The sequence below is a fragment of the Lagopus leucura genome, unplaced genomic scaffold (assembly GCF_019238085.1).
Source record: "Lagopus leucura isolate 7727_CA_CO unplaced genomic scaffold, USGS_WTPT01 Super-Scaffold_100048, whole genome shotgun sequence".
In the NCBI taxonomy this organism is placed as follows: Eukaryota; Metazoa; Chordata; class Aves; order Galliformes; family Phasianidae; genus Lagopus; species Lagopus leucura.
Genome location: NW_024962294.1, coordinates 711555 through 734515, shown reverse-complemented (window position 1 = coordinate 734515; position 22961 = coordinate 711555). Strand labels below are relative to the sequence as shown.

Here is a 22961-nt window from a genome sequence, read left to right as displayed (position 1 = left end):
AGGCGTCTGAGTAAAAATTCAGTAAGCCAGCTGAGAAGTTGAGAACATTTGCAAAGCTACATTTTAAGAGTATCAAATATGCATAATCTCATTAAAAGTGGTCTGTCTTCTTATAACTCCAACAGCTGCTTAGATTGTACCATGCCCAAAATAATTGAATGACTGTTCAAGAAGATTTTTAGAAGATCGTAGAACGTATTTTAATGGTAGAAAGCTCTGCAAATCTCTAATACAGCATCAAGTCAAAGTTCTTTGGTGTAGTCCCCATTTCTCCTTCTACAGGAGCAGATGCTGCCTCAGAGTTCCAAGACCCCAGCAGTAAATGTGGCTGAGCAATTGCCTGGAAGAAAAGCTTGCTGCAAAAGCAACAAGGGTTTGCCTTTGGGTGTGTTTATGGGTTCTGGACTGCAAGAGTGCATGAGCACCAGAGGAACAGCTTGTTTGGCCATTGCAGCTGTGCCCTGGAGGCCGTGGGGCTGACATCCAGAATCTGGACTGCTTGTAGGTGGTGCAGGGCTTTGCGTGCAGAGGTGTTGTGAGTGGGTGCCTGCAGTGGTTGATGTCAGACATGGAGTTGGCATTAGCAGCCCCAGTGGGGCAGGTAGCTGAAGAATACATGGGCTTCTTCGGATCTCAGTGCGTTGCTGAAGCAGCTGGTAGTTAGGTGTGTGGTTTGGAAGAGGTCACTGGCTGAGAATCTTTCTTTGCATATGTTTCTTTGTAGTATTTACAGGGGATCTTATTCCTGAGATATTAAAATGTGAACATACAGTAAACTGGTGATTTATGCTGATCCTCTTTGGCTTAAACCACTCATCCTCTTAAAAGCATTTTCACTCTATTCTGTAGGAGAAGAGGGCTTTGCAAGTAGCTCTTTCACTTTTTGGAAAGGGCCGCCTTTAGAGGCTCAAGTGTGAATCCTGTGTCAAGTTTGAAAGATTTCCTGGGGCCTGACTTGGTTGCAGCATCAGCAGTTGCCCAGCAGTGTGTTGTGGCAAGCCCTAAGCAATGTGATCTAGCCTGAAAATCAGCCCTGCTTTGAACGGAGAGCTGAACTGCATGAGAAATCTTTTGGCTGCTATTACCTGATGGTTTCAGTTGCACTTTGGTGTCTATACCAATACCAGTAACGTCATTCATTGGAAATACGACTGCAGCAAACAGGTGTCTTTGAATTCCAAGCAACAGAACATCGAGTGCCACAGCTCCCCCCACTTATGGCCACGGTTGGGCAGGCGTGATCCCAAACCCTAACTGTGCCTCCTGCCTGTGTTGGGGCAGCAGATGGCCCTGAGGGAGGAGAACAGCTGGCAGAGCTGTGCTCAAGGCACTGCATCCTGAGCCAAGCCACCATCCTGAGCTGCCTGTGGGATTCTCTGCTCTGTCTTTGGGTGTGCAAATATTCCCACCTGTGTTAAGTTTCAGTGTTGAAGGTATTTATTTTTTTTTTTTAAAGTTGGTAATAAATATGCTGTATAGCTAAATAATATGCTGTAAAGCCCCGAGCTCCTTGACTAAAGCATCAGAGATGCTGCTCTGTAACACATGTAAGGTTAACAGGCTTTTCTGAGCGACGCGCCAAACAAACTCCAGGCTGATGCTGTAGGTGGGGAAGCCACGAGTTGCTCTGATGCAAGTCAAATTAATGCTTGGCTTCCTTTATGCCCATGTTTTCCTTAGATCTCCCTCCTTTAATTGCTCTAATAGCTCCTGTTGATGGAATTCAGGTTGCAAAACTGAAAGATCCTGCAGCAGAGAGATCATTACGCAGCCAGGAGATGTCACAGCTTGATTTCTGAATGAACTGTTTTAGCACTGATTTGGTAACTACCCATTACCTTAAAAAAACAGAAACCAAAGCATGTGAGGCAGGGCAGTGAGATTCTCCAATCCCTTCTGTTAAATTCAGATTCACTAAATACAGTGCTTGTACTCCTGGCTGCTGATGTTGTGGTCCTTGGGGTGCTTGTCTTGCTGATGGAGGCGCTGACATCGCTGTGAGTTGGGTTGAAAGCTCCTTAAAGCCACCAACCTGCTGCTCCCAGACCTTGAATTTTGGTGGCTCTCCTCCTGCTTTGCTGGCTGCGCGGATGGGAGGAAAGCTGTGGAAAACACCTCCTAGGAGCCCAATTAGAATGAAGGGATGGAACAAAAACTGAGGCAATAACGTGAGGACTGAGCATCTTGCCAGCCACACACATCGGGCTGCAGCAACCTCCCCATGGAGCAGCAGCAGCTCTGTCCTTGGGGTGGTTAAAACTAGACTGAACAAATTACAGTAAGCATGCAATGAGGAATAAGCTGGCACTTGCAGGGAGGCAGACTGGCTGCCCTAATAGGATTTTGCATCTCTCAACATCTTTCTCCTAGTACTGTGTGGTAAAAAACCCCTGTGCTTCTCCCAGAAGCCACTTAACAAAGACGTGTCTGAACTTTCAATGCAAAGATTTTCTTATCAATCTGTATTTGATGACGTGGGTTAGGGCCAGAATTTTATCAGTCGAATGGAAAACACTTTGCTTTTTAAGAAAGCTTTTGATCAATCGAGATAGCTGTCCTGCTGCAAGCTTGAATGCTGCCCTTGCCCTTGAAAAATACTGTGCACAGGTGCTGGTGTGCAAATCAGGTGGTGTGTGGTTCCTTCTGCTCCTCCAGAGCCCAGGGAGTTTTGCTCAGGAAGGCTCAGAGCTTTTGAGAGTTGGGTCGGATGCTTCTGATCTGATGCTAGGCTTTATATGCTGCTGCTTGTTTGATTTTTGCCATCAAATTTAACCATTGATTCATATCAATCAGCATTGCTTCTTAAAACAACAAACCAGCCACCACAAAAATAACAAAGAAAAGAAAAAAAAAACAGAAAGGGAGAGGATGTTAATCAGTAAGTTTTCTCTTATTCTGAATATGGCATACAAATAATATCCAACCCAACCATCCAGAGGCCTTTCCTTACTACAGAAGAATTCAAAGGTTTGCATTTGGGCTTTTTTCTGACTCACTGCTCGTGCGTTTCAGCACAACATCATAACTTGCCTTCTCTGTTTGCAGCTGATGATGCTTGCGGAGGGACGCTGAGGGGACAGAGTGGAATTATCTCAAGCCCACACTTTCCTTTGGAGTATGGCAATAATGCAGACTGCACATGGACTATTCTCGCTGAACCCGGAGACACCATTGCTCTGGTGTTCATGGATTTTCAGCTGGAAGATGGATATGACGTGTTAGAAGTTGCTGGAACAGAGGGATCCTCGCTCTGGTAGGTTTCTGGTCTTGTTTAATTATTGTCCTTATTTGTCGTATACGAGCTGCTAAATTTTCATGGGTGTTCATAGTGCTGGGATGGGGTGGTTCCCAGTGATCCCCAGATTTAGTTGCTGCCTTCTGATGGATCTCTTGTGGATGCCTTTATTTGCTTGGTGAACCTCGTGGTGACCACCGTCTGCTTTAAACCTCCGCTGTAGGACGTCACTGCAGCAATCAAACCTAAGAAACCCAACTCAAACATTGCCACGCTCAGAACAACATTTCTACTTGATTGTTTTCTGATTATTGCTAAATATGCTGCTGACGAGTTGACTTTACTGCTAATGAACCTCTGGCAAATGTTTCTGCAGATCAGTTTGTTCTTCAGCCACGCGGCTGTGCGTGGAATTTCAATGGCTCTTGCATACCATTAAGTTTGCTTGAGCAATGCTTTCAGAAGCACTGCTTTTATGTATAATAAATGCTGCATGGATTCTTTTCCTCTCGTATACAAGAGCTGCCCAGATGAAGTTGAGGGCTCACAAAGGGGATTTGGCAATATTACTTCCATTATGCTCAGCCAGGGGCTTCACCCTGTGGTCGAGTCCCAAACCATGAGCAAAGGAGAGGGGGTCAGCTTAGACCTGACATCCTTGGATGGGAAAAGCAAAGTGTTTTAGGTGCTGTCTGGGGTTATCCATGGGAAGTTAAATTACCATCATTTGTGAGGATTCTCTCACTGCCACAAATAATGTTTATTTAAGTAATCTATACTCGCCTGATAGCGTGGATCTGAATGTTCTGGATGTATGAATGTGAGGGAACCATTTACCATCCACCAGTTGCTTACCGTTCCTGAGACCCTGTTGAAAATTTGATGTTTTCATGGGGAAAAACAGAACAAAACTGTTTTTATTAGCATGCATAAATATTTCAGGGCCCCATTACATCTTAGCCATTATGTACTGCAGGGAGGATCAGTCATCTGTAGTATGTGGTAAAGATGAATGTAAACTAGTTAAGAAACATTATTCAGCCTGGAGGTGTTGCCAGTGCAGCCTCCTGTCTTGTCATATCAGAAACGAAACAATGCCTGTCAGTGGGAACCTGCTGGAAATCATTAATAAACTACCCCTAAATACTCCATGGTGGAAATTCAGAAATGGCAAATGAGTCTTTGGGAATTAAACCCTTGAAGTTTCAGTGGTAGACACACGGGGAGGGCAGAAGGCTGAACAGGACAAAATACACCAAATGCACCTTGGGGCTTTGGGGCTCATCCTGCATTCCTGCAGCACCGTGCGATGGGATCATAGGATCATTAAGGCTCAAATCACCTGAGATCCAGCCATCAGCCCCAATAGCTGATGCACAACCAGTCAATTCAAAGGAGCCTCGTTTGCCATTCTCAAAGTCAACTTTTCAGTCCCAGAAGCAGAATTGCAGCGTGTCTTATTATAAATTTCATTTTTCAAAGCTGGCCTTCACAACTCAGAGCCTGATAATTAAATTCAGATGACTCATTTTTCCCCATTTTTTTAATAATTTTTGCCCATAGGAGGAATAAATAGAGCTCATATCTCCTCTTTAAACATGTTGATATGATTCAGCTTGAAAATAGAGCTAAAAGCCTTTTTTCCCCCCTCTATGAAGACCTAGTTTTAATTATTGGTAATACTGCAGATAGACTTACAGCCAGATAACCAATTCTATTGAAGAACCTCGCAGCCGAGTATTTCATTTCTTCAGCATTATAAATAGTTTTAATCCGGCCCTGAGATGTACACAAACAAACAAAATTGTATTTCATATAGCTCACATCCATTTTTGAGCTGTATATAATGACAGCCTTTCCAAGGGAGCTCACTCAGCACATGGAGCTGGCTTTGGCTCCCATTGGAATGGGAACGAAGGCAAAATGTGTATGAAATGGCTTTTGAAATCTGTATTTAAATGTCAGTTACCTCTTGATCAGGACCTGGAAGCAGATTGCCTTATTTGACTGGTGTGGTTTAGTTTCGTTTTGTTCTGTTAAACAATTCTTAGTGCTTTTAATTAGAAATTCTACAAAGGCTTCAGAGCTGCCTTTGGTGGGAAATCTTACTGTAAATGGCTGCCCCCCAACTCCCCTTCTGTGCTGTGATGGTGGGACGTGGAGCTCTCCCAGCTGGAGCAAGCATTGGGACAGCAGTTGGTGGGAAGGTGGCAGGTTGGCTTTGCTCAGAGGTGCACCCAGCAGCTGCCTCTGCAGTATGAGTTGTTGGGAGCACATGGGGGGTCTTGTGTGGGGCATCTTGGCTCACCTTTCTTGCTCAGAAGCCAGAATGCATCACGTTCTGCACAAGGATCCCCGCTGTTGGTTAAGATGTGCGTATGCAGAGGGTCTCACTTGGTGGAGAAATTCACCATGGTGAGGGAATTGGATTTGAATGTCAGAATCTGCCTGCCAGAGCTGATAAGTCATGTTTTCCACTGCCTGCCCTTATCTACGGCTTCAAAGTGAAGGAGCAGAGACACCTCTGCGGCTGCTCTGCTGCTTCCAAAGATCTTTGTTCCGGGGCTTCTTCGTGGACTTGTTTTGTAGCTGCTTTCATGTGTTTCCAGGTTGTGATAGAGAATGTACGCGCTTTGTTTTCAGATGTCATCTGCTTCACAAAATACATTTTAAATGATCTTTGCCTTCTGGGTTTTCCTCCCTCAGTTCTCAGCAGCTGTGCCTCTCTTACGAGAGCACAAACCCATCCACGTGTTCCCCCCTCTGCAGTTTTTGTCCTGTGCTTTGAGGGGAAGTCGCAGCTGATACGGGTTCTGTTTGGTGCTGAATTTGCTCTCATTTGAACTGATTCTGGATGTCTGGTGGCAGTGTATCACCCACTGGGATCAAACTACAGCTCCGTTTAATTTGTGTTGTGTGTTAATTCATTGAAGCTGGGGAAGAATCGCATTTCCCACGGTTTCCATAAGCTCAGGCTGTGGAGAAGTCAGTTGTTTTCACACTGATAACTCTGAGGTCAAACCCATCTGCCCAACCTGATCTTTCCACTTCTCTCTAGAAATATTTCAATGCATGAAATATATAGTGAAGAAATTCTTGGGAGTCATCTTCAGGATAGGTTGGTTTGGTGAGGGTGTCCCTCAGCAAGATAGAGATCACCAGCAATAACATCAACCATCAATAAGAGATCACCATCAATAACAGAGCTGTGAAACACTGCAGAAACCATGCTAAAGATCCCAGAACAGCAGAGCTGCAGCCGTGGAGGTGGAAGAACTATTCAAGTTTAAGTATTATGAAGTGTGTTCTTAGAGCTAGTCCACTGAATTTGTCAAGTTGTATATATTTATATCTTGACATATCTATAATATACGTCTTGACAAATTCAATGGAGTACAAAAATATATATGTTTTTTTGCTGTAGCCACACAGCTGTAATGTGATAGCTGCAGCAGAGCCCCAGAGGCCTTTGGCCCCTTGAATAACAACCTTTCACCTGGAACAGAGAAAATTGACTTCTGTTCCCTTTGGTTGCTTACTGCAGACCTGAGCTGCCTTAAAAAATAGATAAGGATACCGTGGCAGGGATCGATAGTGGATGAAAAGCAGGGAGCAGGCAGGCTGTGCCAGCCCAGCGTGGGATGGAGCATCCAGAGCTGGGGCTGAGCGGGTGGAAATTGGCCATAGGAGCAACACGGGAGTCGTGTGGGTTTTCTTCCACTCTGGCATCTGTTTGTGCTTCACATCCAATGTTTCCCTCTGGGAAATGGCGCTGTTGACAGATCTTGGCACCGCCGCGTCTCGCGCTGCTCGCTGTAAGCCTGGGAATATTGGTTATTAAACTTGGTACTTAATGGCTCTGATACTTTGTGTGCTGAGATCTAATCCGTCTTTGAGAGCCCGGATGGAAGATGGAAATAATGTGTTTGGGGTTCATGTGGCAACTGTGTTTTGCTTCATCCCTTTGGTGACATTTTGTTTTGTCATTGTGGGTCACGATCTCTTTAGCTCACACCGAGTTTGTTTTTGACAGGCTTGGCTGCCATACAACGTTGGGTGTTTGGATTCTTCCTCTCAGGGACTTTTTTGTAGCTGGATTTATGGCAGGGAGCAGGAAGGTGCCAGGACATCAGTAAATATCAGAGCATTAGTAATAGGCAAAACGCTGTCAGCAGCAAACGTCTGATGGCCACAATTTTCCAAGTCTCGGGAGAACTGGAGCCATTGTGGTTCACCACCAATGTGTGATCGTTTTGTTTTGTTTTTTTTTAAAGGTAATTGCTGCATGTACAAACTGAAAAAGGCAAATCGCCATCCCTGCCTCTGCCTCTGGTGTAATCAATGCAAACAAGCTCACTTCCACGTAAAGCAGTTGAAGCTGTGTTCATCAGACTGTATTTCCAATCTCTGCTCAGCTCGGTGCTGAAGGGAAGCCCAGCCTGGGCTCTGATGCCTGGTGCTGAGTGCTGTGTGCCTGCAGACACAGCTGTGCTGGAGCCGAGTGCTCCATCAGTGTGCCTTGGGATGAAGGCTGGGTGTGATGCTGCAGCCCTTGGATCTGCCCATCTCCCCCTGCTTTCCTTTTTCCCTTTTGTCTTCGTTTTGCGCTTTCCAAATTAATTTTTGTAATCGTCCTTTAAAAGATGGAGCGGTTCAAATTAGCTTTTAGTCAGAATTACCTGCATTAAAGATCTCTTTAAAAGAAAGGCATAAAAGTAATTAATTGCTTCAATTATAATAACGTGGCTTGGCTTGTGGTTTTCTGTTAGAAAAACCTAGGTTTTGATAAGTCAGCTCTTCTTGAAAGGGAAAACCTACAAGTGCTTCAGGCTGGAAGCTGGCACCAAGGAGCTCTGAAATGAGGCCATTGGCACGGTGCTGTAGAAGCAGATACGAATGGCATCGGTCCCACAGCCGTGCCCCAAATGCCCATCTGGGATGGGGTTGCTTGGAATGGGTCTTGCCCAATCCTGGATGCTGTGCTTGCTTCAAACCAACACTGTTCTGTTTGTGAGCGTCTGCATCGTCACGTTTCCTCTCTAATAGGATCAGTTTTAAACATGGGAATAGTTAAGCAGGAGGATCTGTGTGTTCCTACCTGGGATCTGCCCACCCTGACCCCTCTGCTCCCCTGGGAACAAAAAACAACCTTCAGAAATAGGAAGATGTCAGCCAAATATTAGAGGTCGCTATCGATGTCATTGATATTTTTTTCCTTAGACCTTTTAAGGAGCCATGGACTTCTAGCACGAAATTCATGTAACAGGATTTTTGTGCAGAGAATAAAATACTCATTAAACTTTGCAACCCTGGAATATGTACAAAACAGAGCATGCAATTACACTTCATTTTAAGCAAGTTAACAGAAGTTTTGTTAATGTTTAACATCTTTATGGGTGTCATTCTTCATAAATTTTAACTAATTAAGTCCAAAGGGACAAAATAATATATTCTGAATGTGCCGTGATGCCAGTGCTCACTTTGCTTTTGGCACTTTTCCTTTTTGTGCAAGATCTGATTTTAATAAGTTGCCAAAAAAAAAAAAAAAAAGTAACTATTTTACTTCATATGCCAAATTATTTGGAAGGCCTTGGTGTTTGCTTACCTCCCTGCATTTGGGGTGTTTGCTGCTAAGGAGATCTGGAACTCTTTATTTTCCTAGGGCAGCCAGCCTGCAGCTTGAGGTTACCATCAGTGGTTCATAAGGCTGGATGTGGCTCTGAGCAGCCTGGTTTGGTGACCCTGCACATAGCAGGGGGGGCTTGAAACTAAATGATCATTGTGGTCCTTTTCAACCCAGGCCATTCTATGATTCAAGGCTCTGCCAGTAAACTCACATTGAGCTGAAGCTGAATGCAGCTGAGTGTGAATGTGCCACGACCGTGCTGAGCCCCTGCTGCTGTAAGCAATGGAAGGCTGGGGATGGGTCATTAATGCTGCTTTACTGATTGCAAGAGTAGCAAGTTCATCCAAACTATGGATAATTCTGGTTGTTTCCTTGCCAGTTTGGCTTCTGTGTAGCTACAGTGGCTGCACCATGATGGGAAGGCAGTGCTGCTGACCAACCTGCTCCATCCATTTGCAGGGTCGTTGGCTGTGGCTGTGCTCTGGGTGAGCTGAACTCCTGCAACGCAGATGGGAGATGCTCATCTCCTCACAGAAACTGACTCTTCACTTCTGCTTTCAATGAATGCTGTTATGGTCCGTTTAATTTCAGGCTGATGCTTCCATTACAGGGTTTTTATCTGATCAGACACTTGGAAATTGGGAATGATGGGTGAGCGGGGAGCAGTCGGCTCTGATGCGGTGTGTGTCAGTCGGATGCTGAGAGCAGAGCTGCAGATGGGTCTGCATGGGGAAAAGAAGAGAAACCCACAGCAGCGAAGCACACAGAAGGCAGCTTTAAAAGAGTAAAATTTAAAAAAGTCCCACCTGGCTTTGACATTCTGGCAATGCTTTCAAGTTCTCAACAGGTTCTGTAGTTGGAAGCCTTCAGGCTATGCTGGGGTCATCCATGCAGATTGCTTCAAAGGGAGGTTTTACCTCTGTGCAGCTCTCATTCTACTGCATGGGCAACTTCAGCAGTGCCACAAACCCCTAGATCTGAAGCCCTCAAGACCACTCACTGCCTCGGTCAGCAGCAGGAGGCTCACCCAGGGACCTCAGCAAACCTGGGTGCTGGGGCTGTGCTGAGCCCTCAGTGCGATGGGATGCAAACTGGCGTGTGAGTCAGGAAGGATTAATGTTGGGTTTCTCTTTGCTGTGCTTGCTGCAGGGTCGTGTTTCATTCAGTATTGGCGAGCTCCTCATTGATTGCTAAAGGAACGAGCTGGTCTTTAGACATGTTACCTCTTCAAAATGTAAGCCTTGCTACAACAGAGTGGGTTGTGTGTTCTTTTCATGCACAGAGGATCGTTAAGGTTAGAAAAGACCACTAGGATCACCAAGTCCAGCCCACCCCATCATGTCCACTGACCACGTCCCTCAGTGCCACATCTCCACAGTTCTGAATACCCCCAGGAATGGTGACCCACCACTCCCTGGCAGCTGTGCCACCACATCACCACTCTTTCTGAGAAGAAATTCTTCCTGATGTCCAGCCTGAACCTCCCCTGACACAACTTAAGGCTGTTACCTCCTGTCCTGTCATGTAATAGCATGGTAATGGTATTTACCATGCATGCACCCAGAAAAAGAGTTAACATCCTCAGCTGTAAGATGTGGCCAGTAGGGCAGATCATGGAAACAAAGCAGTGGGCACTGATGGGCAGTGATGGGCAGCTAGGAGAGGGCAGCCAGCGTTTAATTTCCAGCTGTCATTGAATGATCTCACCCACATCCAGGAGCTCCACGTGCGGGTTCCCATTTGATTATTTATTTAAATTTCTGTGCCTACCTTGCGTTGTCATCTGCTCTTCTTGGAAGCATAGAAGGCATTTTGCAGTGTGTGATGGAAAATGTACTTGGGCACGTCAGGGTTGTTATTTATGGAGTATATTTAACATTCCCTTAACCAGCAGTTGTGGTCTCCTGAATAGTAGTCTGATGAAAGTTTTATTTTTCCACTGGAAGAGGAATTAGTATTTTAAGCATGTTGCTCGTATTCTATTTTATTTTATGCATTACCCCCAAGAGAACTGCAAGCCTCCCCTATCTGTCTGCCTGATTGAACATACCTGTCATGCCTTCATGTGAGGTTGGAAAGAGCGTGAGCGGATATTTATTTTATCCATCTAAATGATAAATTCTGGGAAAAACAAAATTGGGTCTGTCAAACTGCTGCTCTAATTGCACTTCTAATAACTTAGCACCTGGCTTTTGTTGGTAGCCATTATCAAACAGAAGAAACAGATGGGTTTGCAGTTCAGTGGGAGTGGTGCGCTGCTGAAGACGTGTTCATTATCTTCACTCCAATTTGAGTGAAGATGCCTCTCACTAAGGAGTGCAAGGTCAACAGGCATTATCTGCGCTAAATGCGTTACCTTGTTGGACAGAGAGGGAAATAGAGGAGCACTTAATTAAGCTATATTAGCTATAGCATCCTCGAAGCAGGGCTGCACCGCGCTGGGTGTTGCAGGGGGCACGCAGAGGACGAGTTTGTTACTGCAGCGATTTGTGATGTAAATCAGAGCTAACAAGGGTGGCAGGATGCGCTGCCTCTCAGATCTGTGCAGATGGAGAAGTGATCTGTAATGCTCAATCTGTGCTTTGTTGCAAGATGGACTTAAAAGAAGCAAGCTGTTGCTCTCTTCACCACAGATAATGCTGGTAGCGTCTGAGTAACTTGGTGCCTTTTTGTCACATTAAAATCAAGCTGTGAATAAAAGCAAGTTATTGATTCTTTAAAACAGAGAGATTCTTTACCAGCCAGTTAATGAGCAAAGAACACTTCCAGGTTCTGATTTCTCTGAGTGTTTAAGTTGTAAGATCTCAATTAACTCACAACGGGGCTCTTCCTACAAGGCTGTGCGGTGTATTAGTCTGGAAGTCACAACAAATGCATCACTGCAACTGCCAGAAGAACTGCAGTGCCAGGCTGGAGGTTGCACCCAGTGCAGCTGTGACCTCTGTGAGCATCACTCCTCGTGTCTGTGTTAAGCACAGAAGGCAGCAATGCAGAGGCGTTACTGCAGGGAGCATCTCTTCAATAAATCTGCTATTCGGAAATATTCCAGTACTTCCCCTACTGTTGCTGTAATAGGAGAGCTTTTGGACTACGCCTTTTTCACATATGGAAAGAAATTGTTACAGTGAGGAGAGCGGAGGCTAAATGAAGGAGACAGGATGAAGTGCTGTTGTTCCCGTTTAACAAGTGAGAGAGGCAATAATCTGCAGCAGTATGCTTCTCCTGATGTCAGTAGCAGCATGAGAGCAGCACCTGGGTCACTATACTGATGGCAGGCACATGCTTCTGTGCTCAGACACTTTTTTTCCTTTCTTTTTCTTTTCGGAAAGGTGGGGAGATATGTAAAAGCTGAGCTTGTGTGTGCTTACGCAGGCTCTGAAGCCTGACCCAGGTGCATGATGTGATCCAACATGGACAGCTGTGGTGACAGATGTGTGTTTGTGCCCCCAGTCAGAGCACAGCAAAGTGGATTTCTGAAGGCTTTGGATAAAGATGGAATACTTCTTGCTGTGCTTTTCTACTCTGAATCTCTGCCCCTTAGAAGCCCCTGTGTCAGGATGGGAGGCAGAGCAAGCTCTGTCTCTGCCAGCTCTCCTGATGAATCCATTTAACTGGCTTGGAGGCAGTGTAGTCCAGCTAATCTTCTCCTGCAGAATTTACAAGGTATTTTTTACTCATCTTTCCCTTAGCAGTGACAACACAGGCTGCATTAAGCTCTATAAAAATGATATTACTAGATCCATTATAATGTCATTATCATTAGTTTTGAGTACATGAAAAGTATGTGAAACAGCTTTCATGCAGTGGCTTGCTGTGAGCCTGTATCGTTCTGATACCGAAAAACCCAGAGGCTTCAGTTGAAGGTTTTGTTGCGTGCTTTTGCTATGCTCTGCAAAGCAGAGGGAATAGGAACCTACCCCAGACCTCCAAGATAAGTTTCCCTTCTAATAGCCATAGTAATCATTACCCCCTTTATCCATCAGTTATCCACAGGCTCTTCAAACATCATAGTAGCTTCCTTGCTGCGACTGTAAGGCGTCTCCAAACACGTTATTTGTCTCCGGTAGCGCTCAGCTCTAACATCTATTTCCATCTATAGTCTGTGTGACAGTAGAGTGAAAACGGATACTGATGGAAAATGCTACCACCCTCACGTGCACTGCTCTCCCACTGCAGGCAGCTGGAATTGCCTTGCATGCTCTGAGCTGGCAGGCAGAGGTGTCCTTCAGCTGCTCGGGTGGCATTGCAGCTGATAGAAGGAGCCGTCGTGGGAGTTCAGCAGAGTGTGTGTTTGCAAAGAAGTGTATGTTTTGAGGCAGCACTGCAGGTATTTGGAGACATTACTCACCAGCAGGTTGTGATGTGCTAAATTGAGTGGAACCTGCGCGCCAACTTCCCAGATCATGGTTTTACCTGAGTGCCTCTTGTTTAAGAAGTATCCAAGTGGAGGAATGGAAGACAAAGATTTCTCGTAAAGTATAATTGGATGGATGATATCTTGGGCCTTTTTGATGTATCTTTTTTAACCACTTCATATTTGTGATGTGCCAAAAATAGCTGCACAGTCTGGTGTGCCCATCGCTAGTGCAGCTGGGAATAGATTTTAATTGATGGATCCTGTCAAGCTGTTAGCAGCCGTGCAGTCATGAGAACCATTAAAGTGATATTTCTTGTCCCTGCTATCATGTCGCAGAGCAGCATTATTTTTCACTTAGTATGTCAGTCTTTGCACTGATAGCTCGCTGGAGTTGTGTCCTGGGTTTTGAGTTTCTCAGCAGTGAGAGCTGCTGACCTCTGACTTCAGCTCCAGGAGCTATAGCAGATGGTGCTGATGCCCTAAGAAAACCTGCTGTATGGAATAAGGAAGCAAGGACATCTTTGGAGCCTCGTTGGCTTTGTGACTTTTTGAGGTAAAGTGCTTCCCTTGTGCACAGGGAGGGAGAGGGAACAGCACTGACTGCAGAACTTTGATGCTTTGTGCTGAGGCTTGCTCCAGCTTGGGACATGTGGAAATATTTTGGGGTGCTCCACTTCCATGGACTGCCTCATTTTCATTGTGTGTGTGTGCAGTGTGTTAGGTGGGGAAACTGGCATTGAAACTTTATCTGGAGCTGAGAGGAGAGTGGCTAAGCCCCATCAAATTCTAGCTTAGAATGAAATTTTAACTCAGAAAAAAATGGCATGTGGCAAAAGACAACAGCAGCTTCATACACAAGACAGCAGTTAAGAAGGAATGCTTTCCCTGCTCCCCTTTCCTGCTGTTTTTTCTCTTCCAAAAAAGAAAAGAAAGAAATATGTAGTCAGGGAGAAGAGGGACAGGGAGGCTGTGCTCGTGGACAAGACAGGCTGGCAGAATGCTGGAGCTGAGACAGCAAGCAAAGGCTTCGGATGCTGGAAAGCAATTGACCTCCTTTCCGAAGTGCAGCCTTTGCAAAGATGCCATTACAAGCCAGATAACCAGCAAGCATTGCTTGGGCAAGAGGTTATCTTGCATTAGCTGCTAAATAGGATGGGCTGTCAGCCTTTGTGTAGTGGATGTGGTCTTTGGATGGAGTTTAGGCATCTCTTTGGTTGAGCCAAAGGAAAGAACACAGAACAGAGTTGCTTAAAGAAGAGAGAAGGCAGAGGAGACTCATTGCTATTTTCACTGTGGATAAGCAGGAAACATTCATCTCTAGGCTGCACAAACCCTCCCTTTGCCATCACTATGGAGCCAGCTATATTAACTCTGAATTATTGCCCTGTCCAAAAAAACTGTGGTTATCTAGAGTTTGCAGTTATTTTTACTGAGGCTTATGATGAACAACGCTGGAAGTTCACAAGGAGCTGCAGCCGCAGGAGCAATGAGGTGGAATTGCAGCAGGTCGTGGCCTTATCAGCAACGTGGGCCATTGCAGACTTTATTTCCAAATTTCTGCTCATTTTTTCCTGCAGAAAGCTCCTTTCCTGGCTGTTCCTGGCTCCTGCCGCAACCTATGCTCTTCTCTTTTTATTTTTGCCCCCTCAGCCTTGCAGCCCGCTGCTTGTACATCTCTTTGACTCCTTCTGGCTGACTGTGCCATAATTCCCCTAACTTGATGGCCGTTTTTGCTGCCGTCCAGTGTGGATTCAGTCTCTGAAGGCACGGACGATGCTCTTCCATGAATAGGAAGAAGGCAGGAAGTGGCCTTTTTCTCTGCGTTGGTCTCACTCCCTGTAGAGAATCTGGCGCATTCTCTACATTTCCATACTCCACTTCACGCTTCCTCACCCTGCCTTCAGCCTTCTTTTGCTGCTCCCCAGGCATGGTTCTCCATCTCTCAGAGCTCACTATGCCAGCAACAGGCTTCACGCTGTTCGTGCTCTTCTTCTTGGTGATGGACAAGTAGAACACCAGGCGGCGGGGCGGCCGGGCCATGGCTCCGCTCACTGCCCCAGCATGGCGGCAGGCCTTGTGCCATTGTGACTCACGGAGCCCTGTCTGCTTCCTGCAGCCCTATTGGCTGTGGGTTGTGATGACGTCATGGTGGTGGTGACGTCATGGTGGAGGTGACGTCATGGTGGAGGTGACGTCATGGTGGTGGTGACGTCATGGTGGCAGCAAAATGATGCAGCGCTTGCTGCCTGGCGTTGCAGACCCAGCAATGTGCGCCCTACCCAAGGAGACAAGTGGATGCCTCTCATTTTTTGTCATGATAAAATGGGAAGCTGCTGCTCGCTGCTGGGAGGTGGCAGCTCATAATGTGAGGACGGTTTAGTAGCAGCCCTAAAAATAATTGTATGTGACAGCTGTTTCTTGGTTCCTGTCAGGATAACTACTATAATTTAAACCCGCAGCTCTTGGGCTACATGTCTAATTTATTTGGGTGGACTTTTCATTAATTTGAAAGGTTCTGAGGGCGTAAAAGCCTTCATTAATTACATTTCAGTAAATGAAAATGTAACAAGGTTCTGCAGGTTTGTGTGGGAACGTAAGAAATTTCCCCTGTTTTGTTTACTTGTTTTCAAAAGGTTACATCGGTTGTTCCTGGGGATCTGGAAGCTTTCCTGCACCTCTCAGAGTTCTTATGACTAAGAACAGGCCTACAAACAAAGCACATAGAAATGTTGACCGCTCATTGTAGGTATTGGATGGCTTACTGAGGCTCCTGGTGGTGTTAAACATTCATACGGAGCAGGCTGTGTGAGTATTAAATTATGGAGCAGATGCTGCTTCTGTGGATCGTGTCCTTCTGAAAGGCAGCGAATGCGGAGCAGGGAGCATCCCTGTCTTACCAGTGACTTTTTTGTTGCATGATTCTCTTGCAGCAAATAGGGCTTTTTGTAATAGCTGTGTTGCTTAATGATGTCAAAGCAAGGGTCGGATGACTTAATGGTGATGTAATTATGCCAGGCTTGGGGTCAGGTGATGTCATGGGTTACATAGAAGCTTGTGGTAAACCCCCAGTTCCAGTTCAGATGTTATTACAATCAAGCCTAGGCAGAATACTTGACTATGGGGGTGCTTTAGTGCTTCCCTGGTCCTTTTTGTGTTTATTCTCCCTTGTTTGCAGGTGACCCCACACAAGTAAATAAAACTGGGACCTGTTTGCAGTGCCATAGGTCTCGCTCCTTTCGTGTCAGAGCTTTGTTGCTTACTGTGAGCAGACTGATTTGCATTCCATTTATCTATCTGCTTTTCCTTCTGTTGTTTCCTTTGGTCTCAAAAGAGAATCCGCATTTGTGATTATTCTGGGGCAATGAAATAATTCTATTACAGCATTTAGAGGTCTCTTCAGCAGGTGCTTTATTATCTCAATAATTCAACCTGTGAGACTTTCCAGATTCCCCAGTTCCCAGAGTTCAGGAGCTACAAATAAAACTCTTTTGCTCCTTCCCTGATTTGGTTTATTTAGCCTCATTTATCTGTGTTCTTTCCAGATCTTCCCCAGGAATTTCATTTAAATGTGCAATTGACGATATTCAGCAAAATTGACTTCAGGAGTGCATTGTGTTAAAATGCACACGAGACAGCATGAGTCCCACTTGGTTTGGGTCATTTATAAAATTTGCTTTGAATTGAGGCCATTAATCTGAACTCAGTAGAATGTTTGCTCACGTCCCTGAATTACCTCCATAATTCATCACAATAGGCCAGCTGTGGTCACATAAATCCTGGGTTCAGAATGTTGGAATGAACATGGGTCAGAGCTGGAGTGGGGGTCCCTCTCATGGCAGAGCACCGCAGCAGGGCTCAGTGTGGAGGTGGTGCCATGTCTTTCCTGCCCTACACTGCCCCTATGCTAAGGAGAACACTGTGTGCTCTGGAGAGGCTGCAGCGAGGAATGGCTGCAAGGATGCTGCTCCCCTTCCACCACTGCCGTACACGAGTCAGGAACATCACAATAAAGCAGAAAAAGAGCTATCTGATATGAGTTTATAGGGAGCTATAACTTGAAAATGACACTCTCTTCCTGATAACATGGTGAGGTACATTGCAAGCTCATTGCTTGCTGTGTGTTTTGCAAAGGGAGATTCAAGCACAGAATGGATGAGATATTCCGTGCCGTAAGACGCTTCCAGTCTTTATTTTCATTGGACAGTGTTTCCTGAAAAGCTCTGCCCTATCTCTCATAGCAACCTGACTTCTTCCTGCAGGATGAGTCTCCTTCTGGGCTCTGGGATGTGGCAGCTTCCTCATGGCTGTGCTCCCAGCAGTCTGTCTTTGCCATCCTCTGTGCTGCACGGGTTGGGGGGCACAGCCTGAGGGGAGGGGGGCACAAATGGGGCACCGAGCCTGGGGGGAAGCAAGCACCTTGAAAGGCTTAATTGGAGCACTCTGAAAACAAAAGGTAATTTCATCCTGGGTAAAATGTCAGAGTTGCCTTTGCACTTTGTTCTTGTGGATCACCCCCTGGTGCTTTGGCTGTGTCTTAGCAGTGGTTGGCTGGTCAGCAGTTGAGATGCAAGGCAGAATTCCTTTGGGGATCACTAAAGTTATGAATACTGCTTCTGCTAGCTTAAAATTCCCACCTACTTTGCAAGAATGTGCTTTAAGCCTTCAAATAATACTATATTCCTTACCTTCATAGTCCAATTGTCATGCTTGTATTGACATGTAGGTGTTCTGTTAGTCCAATCTGCTCATCAAAAAGGAATATTTCAGCTTTACTTTGCTCAGTTTTAGTATTTGCATTCAGCACATGAATCCAGCTGGCATCCAAAATGAGTTCCTTGTAAAACCACTTTGTGCCTTGCTCCAAGCTGCTTCTCCCTTTGGCTGCGCCGCTTCAGCCCATAATCACCGGCACCTCCAAGGCAGGAACATTGCTGTCCTTATCTCCTTGTGCTGACATTTCCCAATGAATTTATGGAAAATGTAGGAAACGAACCCTTCATGTCAGTGCTGAATATTCAACGTGTTGTCCCTTTGTGGAGTGATGGATTTCAGATCAGCCAGTGGGCTGCGAACGGTTGGGGTAGAGATGTTTGTTTTATGTACACATAAAGGCATCCTGGAATTGTCAGCAGTTTTTCATCCACTTCCCTGACTGAATCCAAGCAAGTCCTCTGACTATTCAAAATACCTGCTTGGTGGTGTTATCTGGGCAGTGCAGTAGTTAGAAATGCATCCGAGGCTGCAGACACCTAATTATGAAGAAGAGACATTGCCATCAGTCCTGCCAGAAGAAAATCTGTGCTGTGGACCTGTTCAGATTCCCAGCGAGAAGCAGAATCTATAAAGCTTGCATGTAATACATAATAATGTTCCTTTAGTATTTGACATTTCATTAAAAAATGAAGGCAGCAGTGACAAAACCCTCAGTGACTTTGGCCACCAAAGTGTCTCACTCATGCAAGACCTTACCTCTGTGCTGTTAGTTAATGAGTGTTGAACCCTTGGCTTCCCACCTGTGGCCACAGCACATCAGAGCTCCTTGCTGGGAGCTCCTCCCTCATCAGCACCCATCTTTTCACCATCTCTTAGCTGTCAGTTTGACAGAACAGATTTTTTGGTTTTGTTTTGTTTTTTTTTTACTATTTCTTTAAAAAAGTGAAGTGGAAGCAGCCCCTTGACAGAAGCTGTGAAGGCACAAAAAAAAAAAACAACAACCCAGAAAGATGAGAAAAATGTCACCGCTCATAATGATGTTAATTATAAGGTAAATGAATGTTGACGTTTGCGAGTTTGCTAGAAAAGATCAGACATGGTAAGGCGTGGAGGATCTGTGTGAGTGTGATGTGGAGAGAGGCGAAGTTGTGTAATGTCTGAGCGCTTGCATTTATAGCAGAGCAGGAGAAAGTAAAAGGTTCAGCGCTGCCGTCTTTGTCGCTTCTTGTAATTATACAGTGTGAATCTGAAGATACTTTTAAAAGCCTCCTCTCCTGCAGCCTTTCTTCGTCTGATTTGTGATTGCACAAAAAGGACTCAACGTGGTGAATATCTCAAAAGCCACTGGGTTAATAGAAGTAATGCATTCCCTTTCACAGTCTGGTGTTTTGGTGAATGTTTTGCATTTGCAAGAGGTGCAGGTAGTCTGAGTTGCATAAAGCGAAGGTCAAGGGTTTGATTTTAATCAGAATAGCTCTCTCTTCAGCTGAGGTGTACACATGGGTCCTTTTAGCAAGACCATAGAATCATAGAACAGCCTGGGTTGCACAGGAGCACAATGCTCATCCAGTTCCAACTCCCTGCTGTGTGCAGGTCACCAACCAGCAGCCCAGGCTGCGCAGAGCCACATCCAGCCTGGCCTTGAATGCCTGCAGGGATGGGGCATCCACAGCCTCCTTGGGCAGCCTGTTCCAGTGCATCACTGCCATGTCCTTCACCTGAGGCTGTATATGAGCCCAGTTTACTCCCTTTCCATATCTGTAGCTGTGTGCTTCTGACTTTTCCCCCTCTTTCTTCTTTCCCTGTTGTTATCCTGACTCTGCAAGGTGAGGTCACTGGGAGCACACTGGTCCCTCATGCTCTGAATGGTTTTCCAGATGCTGATGAACCGTGCCAGAAATTCAGCTGCATGTCATAAAGTATTTATTTTCTCTATAATTCACACCGTGTTGCCTTTTTATTTCTGGTCCTTTTTAATATAAGTAGTTACTCATGTTTTCCACTTTAATGCAATTATACCATACTTTGCCTTTTCTCTCTTGCAGGTAGCTGACAAGCTCGTTCAGCCATTACGTGATATTAAATGAAGTAATTGCAATATTAAGTTTTTTATGACATGGAAGAAAGAAATACTATTGAAGAGTAACTGCATGAGGTTGCCTAGAGAATGAATGGGCTCTGGGCTGAAAGCTTGGTTAGGGACGCGTGCCTGGCATGTGCCTGGGATGCAGGGCTCTGCTTCTGACCTCTACATCCCTGCTCTGATGGGGTGGGTGCCCGACCAGAGTTATGCATCGCTGCTGGAGCTCAGCTCCCTGTAACACATGGTTTTGGTCAGTACCCAGATTAAATGCCATGGTAACTCCTGGGGAGCTGCCATATTACTCTGCTGCATTCTGTGTTGCCCAGGACATCACCTTACCAGGTTCTCAAGGTTGTTTTTGTGACCATCCCAGTCCTTCTGTCCATAACAGAGCTGCTGTGAGGCAATGCTCTGCAATGTGGGGCTGATGGTTGGGTGGGCCCTGGGCACAGCTCTGCTCCAGCCGTGTCACCCCATTCTGTGTGTGACCTGGAGCACAGCACAAAGTGCAGCTCTCATGTGTTATATGTGGGGAAAAATGAAGGGCTGACTGCAGAGCCATCTTGTAAGGGAGCGGGTGGACATGGCAGAACTGACAAGGAATTACTCCAAATGCTGGATGTAAATGCTGCTGAGCTGAAGCGCTGTGAATCCCCACGTAAGATGCTGTTGAGTGAGATAACAAAGGTTCAAGGAGGACTGATCTCGGGAATGTTTCCTGATAGCAGTTGTGTTTGGATTTCACGTGCTGCCTGTTTCTGCTTGATAATGAGCTCGCCTCCCTCTCGTGCCCACTGTGGTTTGGGGTTTGTGTTTTGGTGATGTTTGTCAACAGAACAGACTGAATGTGTCGCGCCATCAGCAGATCTTTGCTCCGTGCACCCACTCACTGCCACCCGTGCCTTCTCCTGCTAGCAGAGCCCTCTCAGGGAGCAAAGCGAGGGTGGCCATAAAAACCCATTCCCAATGGGATGGTTGGAGATTTAACAGCAGTACAGCAGTTATAAAATGGGTCAGCTGCACCCAGATGGAGTTTCCTTGGTGAGGTGTGATGTGCTGAGGTGTTGAACAAACCTCTTCCTTTGTGTGCACACATCTTTCACCAACCCCAAGCACTGAGGCTTCCGAACATTTGGCTGAGCAAAGTATTTTGTAATGGCACAGTGCTTTTCACAAGACAGCACAGCTGTACCATATATTCTATACATTACATGGCTTCTGAAATGCATTGCTTGTGCAATCCGTTTTTGTGACCTTGGCTCATTCCTGTCCTCCTTCACTCATTGTTTGGGGCCGTAACAGGTTGTGCCACCACAGTTCCACAGCCCATAGCCACAGGGTCTGTCCTGAGGGACTGTCTGGATTATAACAGGAATTGTTTGCGTTATGGAGATTTTAATGATAATTTTGCAATGTTTTCTTAAACGCGGCCAATTTAACATTTCAGATGGCTTTTGCAGACATCGAATTAAAAGGGCTGAGATTGTTTTTCGGTGCTATGGTTTGCATGATAAAAGGGTGCCACCAGCTTAGTGGCAGGTGTTTCTCAAAGTCCATCAAGACCTTTTATCTTCAAAACCTGCTCATGCCTTTGATTACTGCGGTGTGATTAATGTTACAGCAGTAATATTTAGACCCTGCATCCTCTTGTTGAAGATGATACCACGACGTCTTTGGAAAGAATATAGTAAGGATGAGATGTTTGTTCTTCCTTCAGGTGCACATTGCATGTGAAGGCTGAGCACAAAGGCCCCAGAGAGCAGAGAAGCGATGAGCAGTGGGATCCTTAACAGAGGGTTTATAAGGACAAAGCAGCTCCTTGGCCTTTCAGCCCTTTCTTTCTAAGGTCACACAAGGGCTGCAGTGCATCAGGCACTGAGACCTGGGCTCCTGAAGGAGGAGGCAGCGAGCAGCACCAATAACCTGATTAACCTGGTTGATTGTGTTGCTGGCTGAAGAGATGGAAGAACAGTTGGCACGTAGAAGTTAAATGATGTTAGGCTTTCACAAACAGAATGAGAAGCTCCCGCTCAGCTATGGGATGTGCAGCACTGTGAGACAGACACAGGAGTCCTTTCACTGTGGAGAATGCACTGCCTGGTCCTCACAAACAGTGATTTATTTATTGGGATCAAAAGCATGGAGTTCTCTCAACAGCAAACTGTTTTGTTACACTAGCCCCTTGAAAATGGATTTTTTAAATAATTCACCAAAAAGGACAGGAAGAGGCTTGTTTTATGCTCTTCTGCTCCAATTATTGCTTGTTAAGTAAATATACATCATCTCACAAGCACCTCTTCAGAATCTGCCCTGTGCCAGGAAGAGCTGAAGCCATTAACGTTGACTTGGGATGGAAACCGTTGGGGTGAGCACAGGGGGGAAAGAAGCCTTATTTTTTCCATAGCTTTGCTGGCTGGGTGCTGCTGAAGATGCTTCCTTGTCTCTGCTGCCAGATTACAATAAGGCTCAAGCATCAGCTTATCAGTGAATGCAATATCAAACCTTCCAGAGTGATTTAAGCAGGTAACTCTTCTTCTTTCTAAAGAGGCAACAAGGACAATGAAGTACTCAGTGCAAAAATGAGAATCTGGCTTAACAATTCATTGCTGTAACTGCTATACTGCTCCTCTCACAGGGCTTTGATATCCTGGCAAAATAAGTATTTATTGCTGTGCAGGTCTCATGTTAAATAGCGGAGTGTAAAATGACAATGTCAAACCAAGTTAAGAATCTGCTTCATTATGAGAGATTTCCCTGCAATAATCCTATATATTATACTTTTGTAGTCACTGCAGAAATTACCACAGGGACCACTCTGTACAAACAACCTCTTCTTCAACATCATCATTACCAAATCTTCGCTCCCTCATAAAAGCTCCTCCCGGTGATCCCACAGATAATTTCTTTGGTTGCTGTTTATTTATTAGCCGTGCCTGAGCACTGCGGC

General features: G+C 45.5%; 1 protein-coding gene across 1 annotated transcript in view; it reads left to right on the top strand.

The window, feature by feature from the left end:
* CSMD2 (CUB and Sushi multiple domains 2) overlaps positions 1–22961 on the top strand; it is a 229439-nt gene that overhangs the window by 56041 nt on the left and 150437 nt on the right. Inside the window, exon 5 of the mRNA XM_042885206.1 lies at positions 3046–3253. Coding sequence (XP_042741140.1) covers positions 3046–3253 — 208 coding nt within the window. The remainder of the gene's footprint in view (positions 1–3045; positions 3254–22961) is intronic.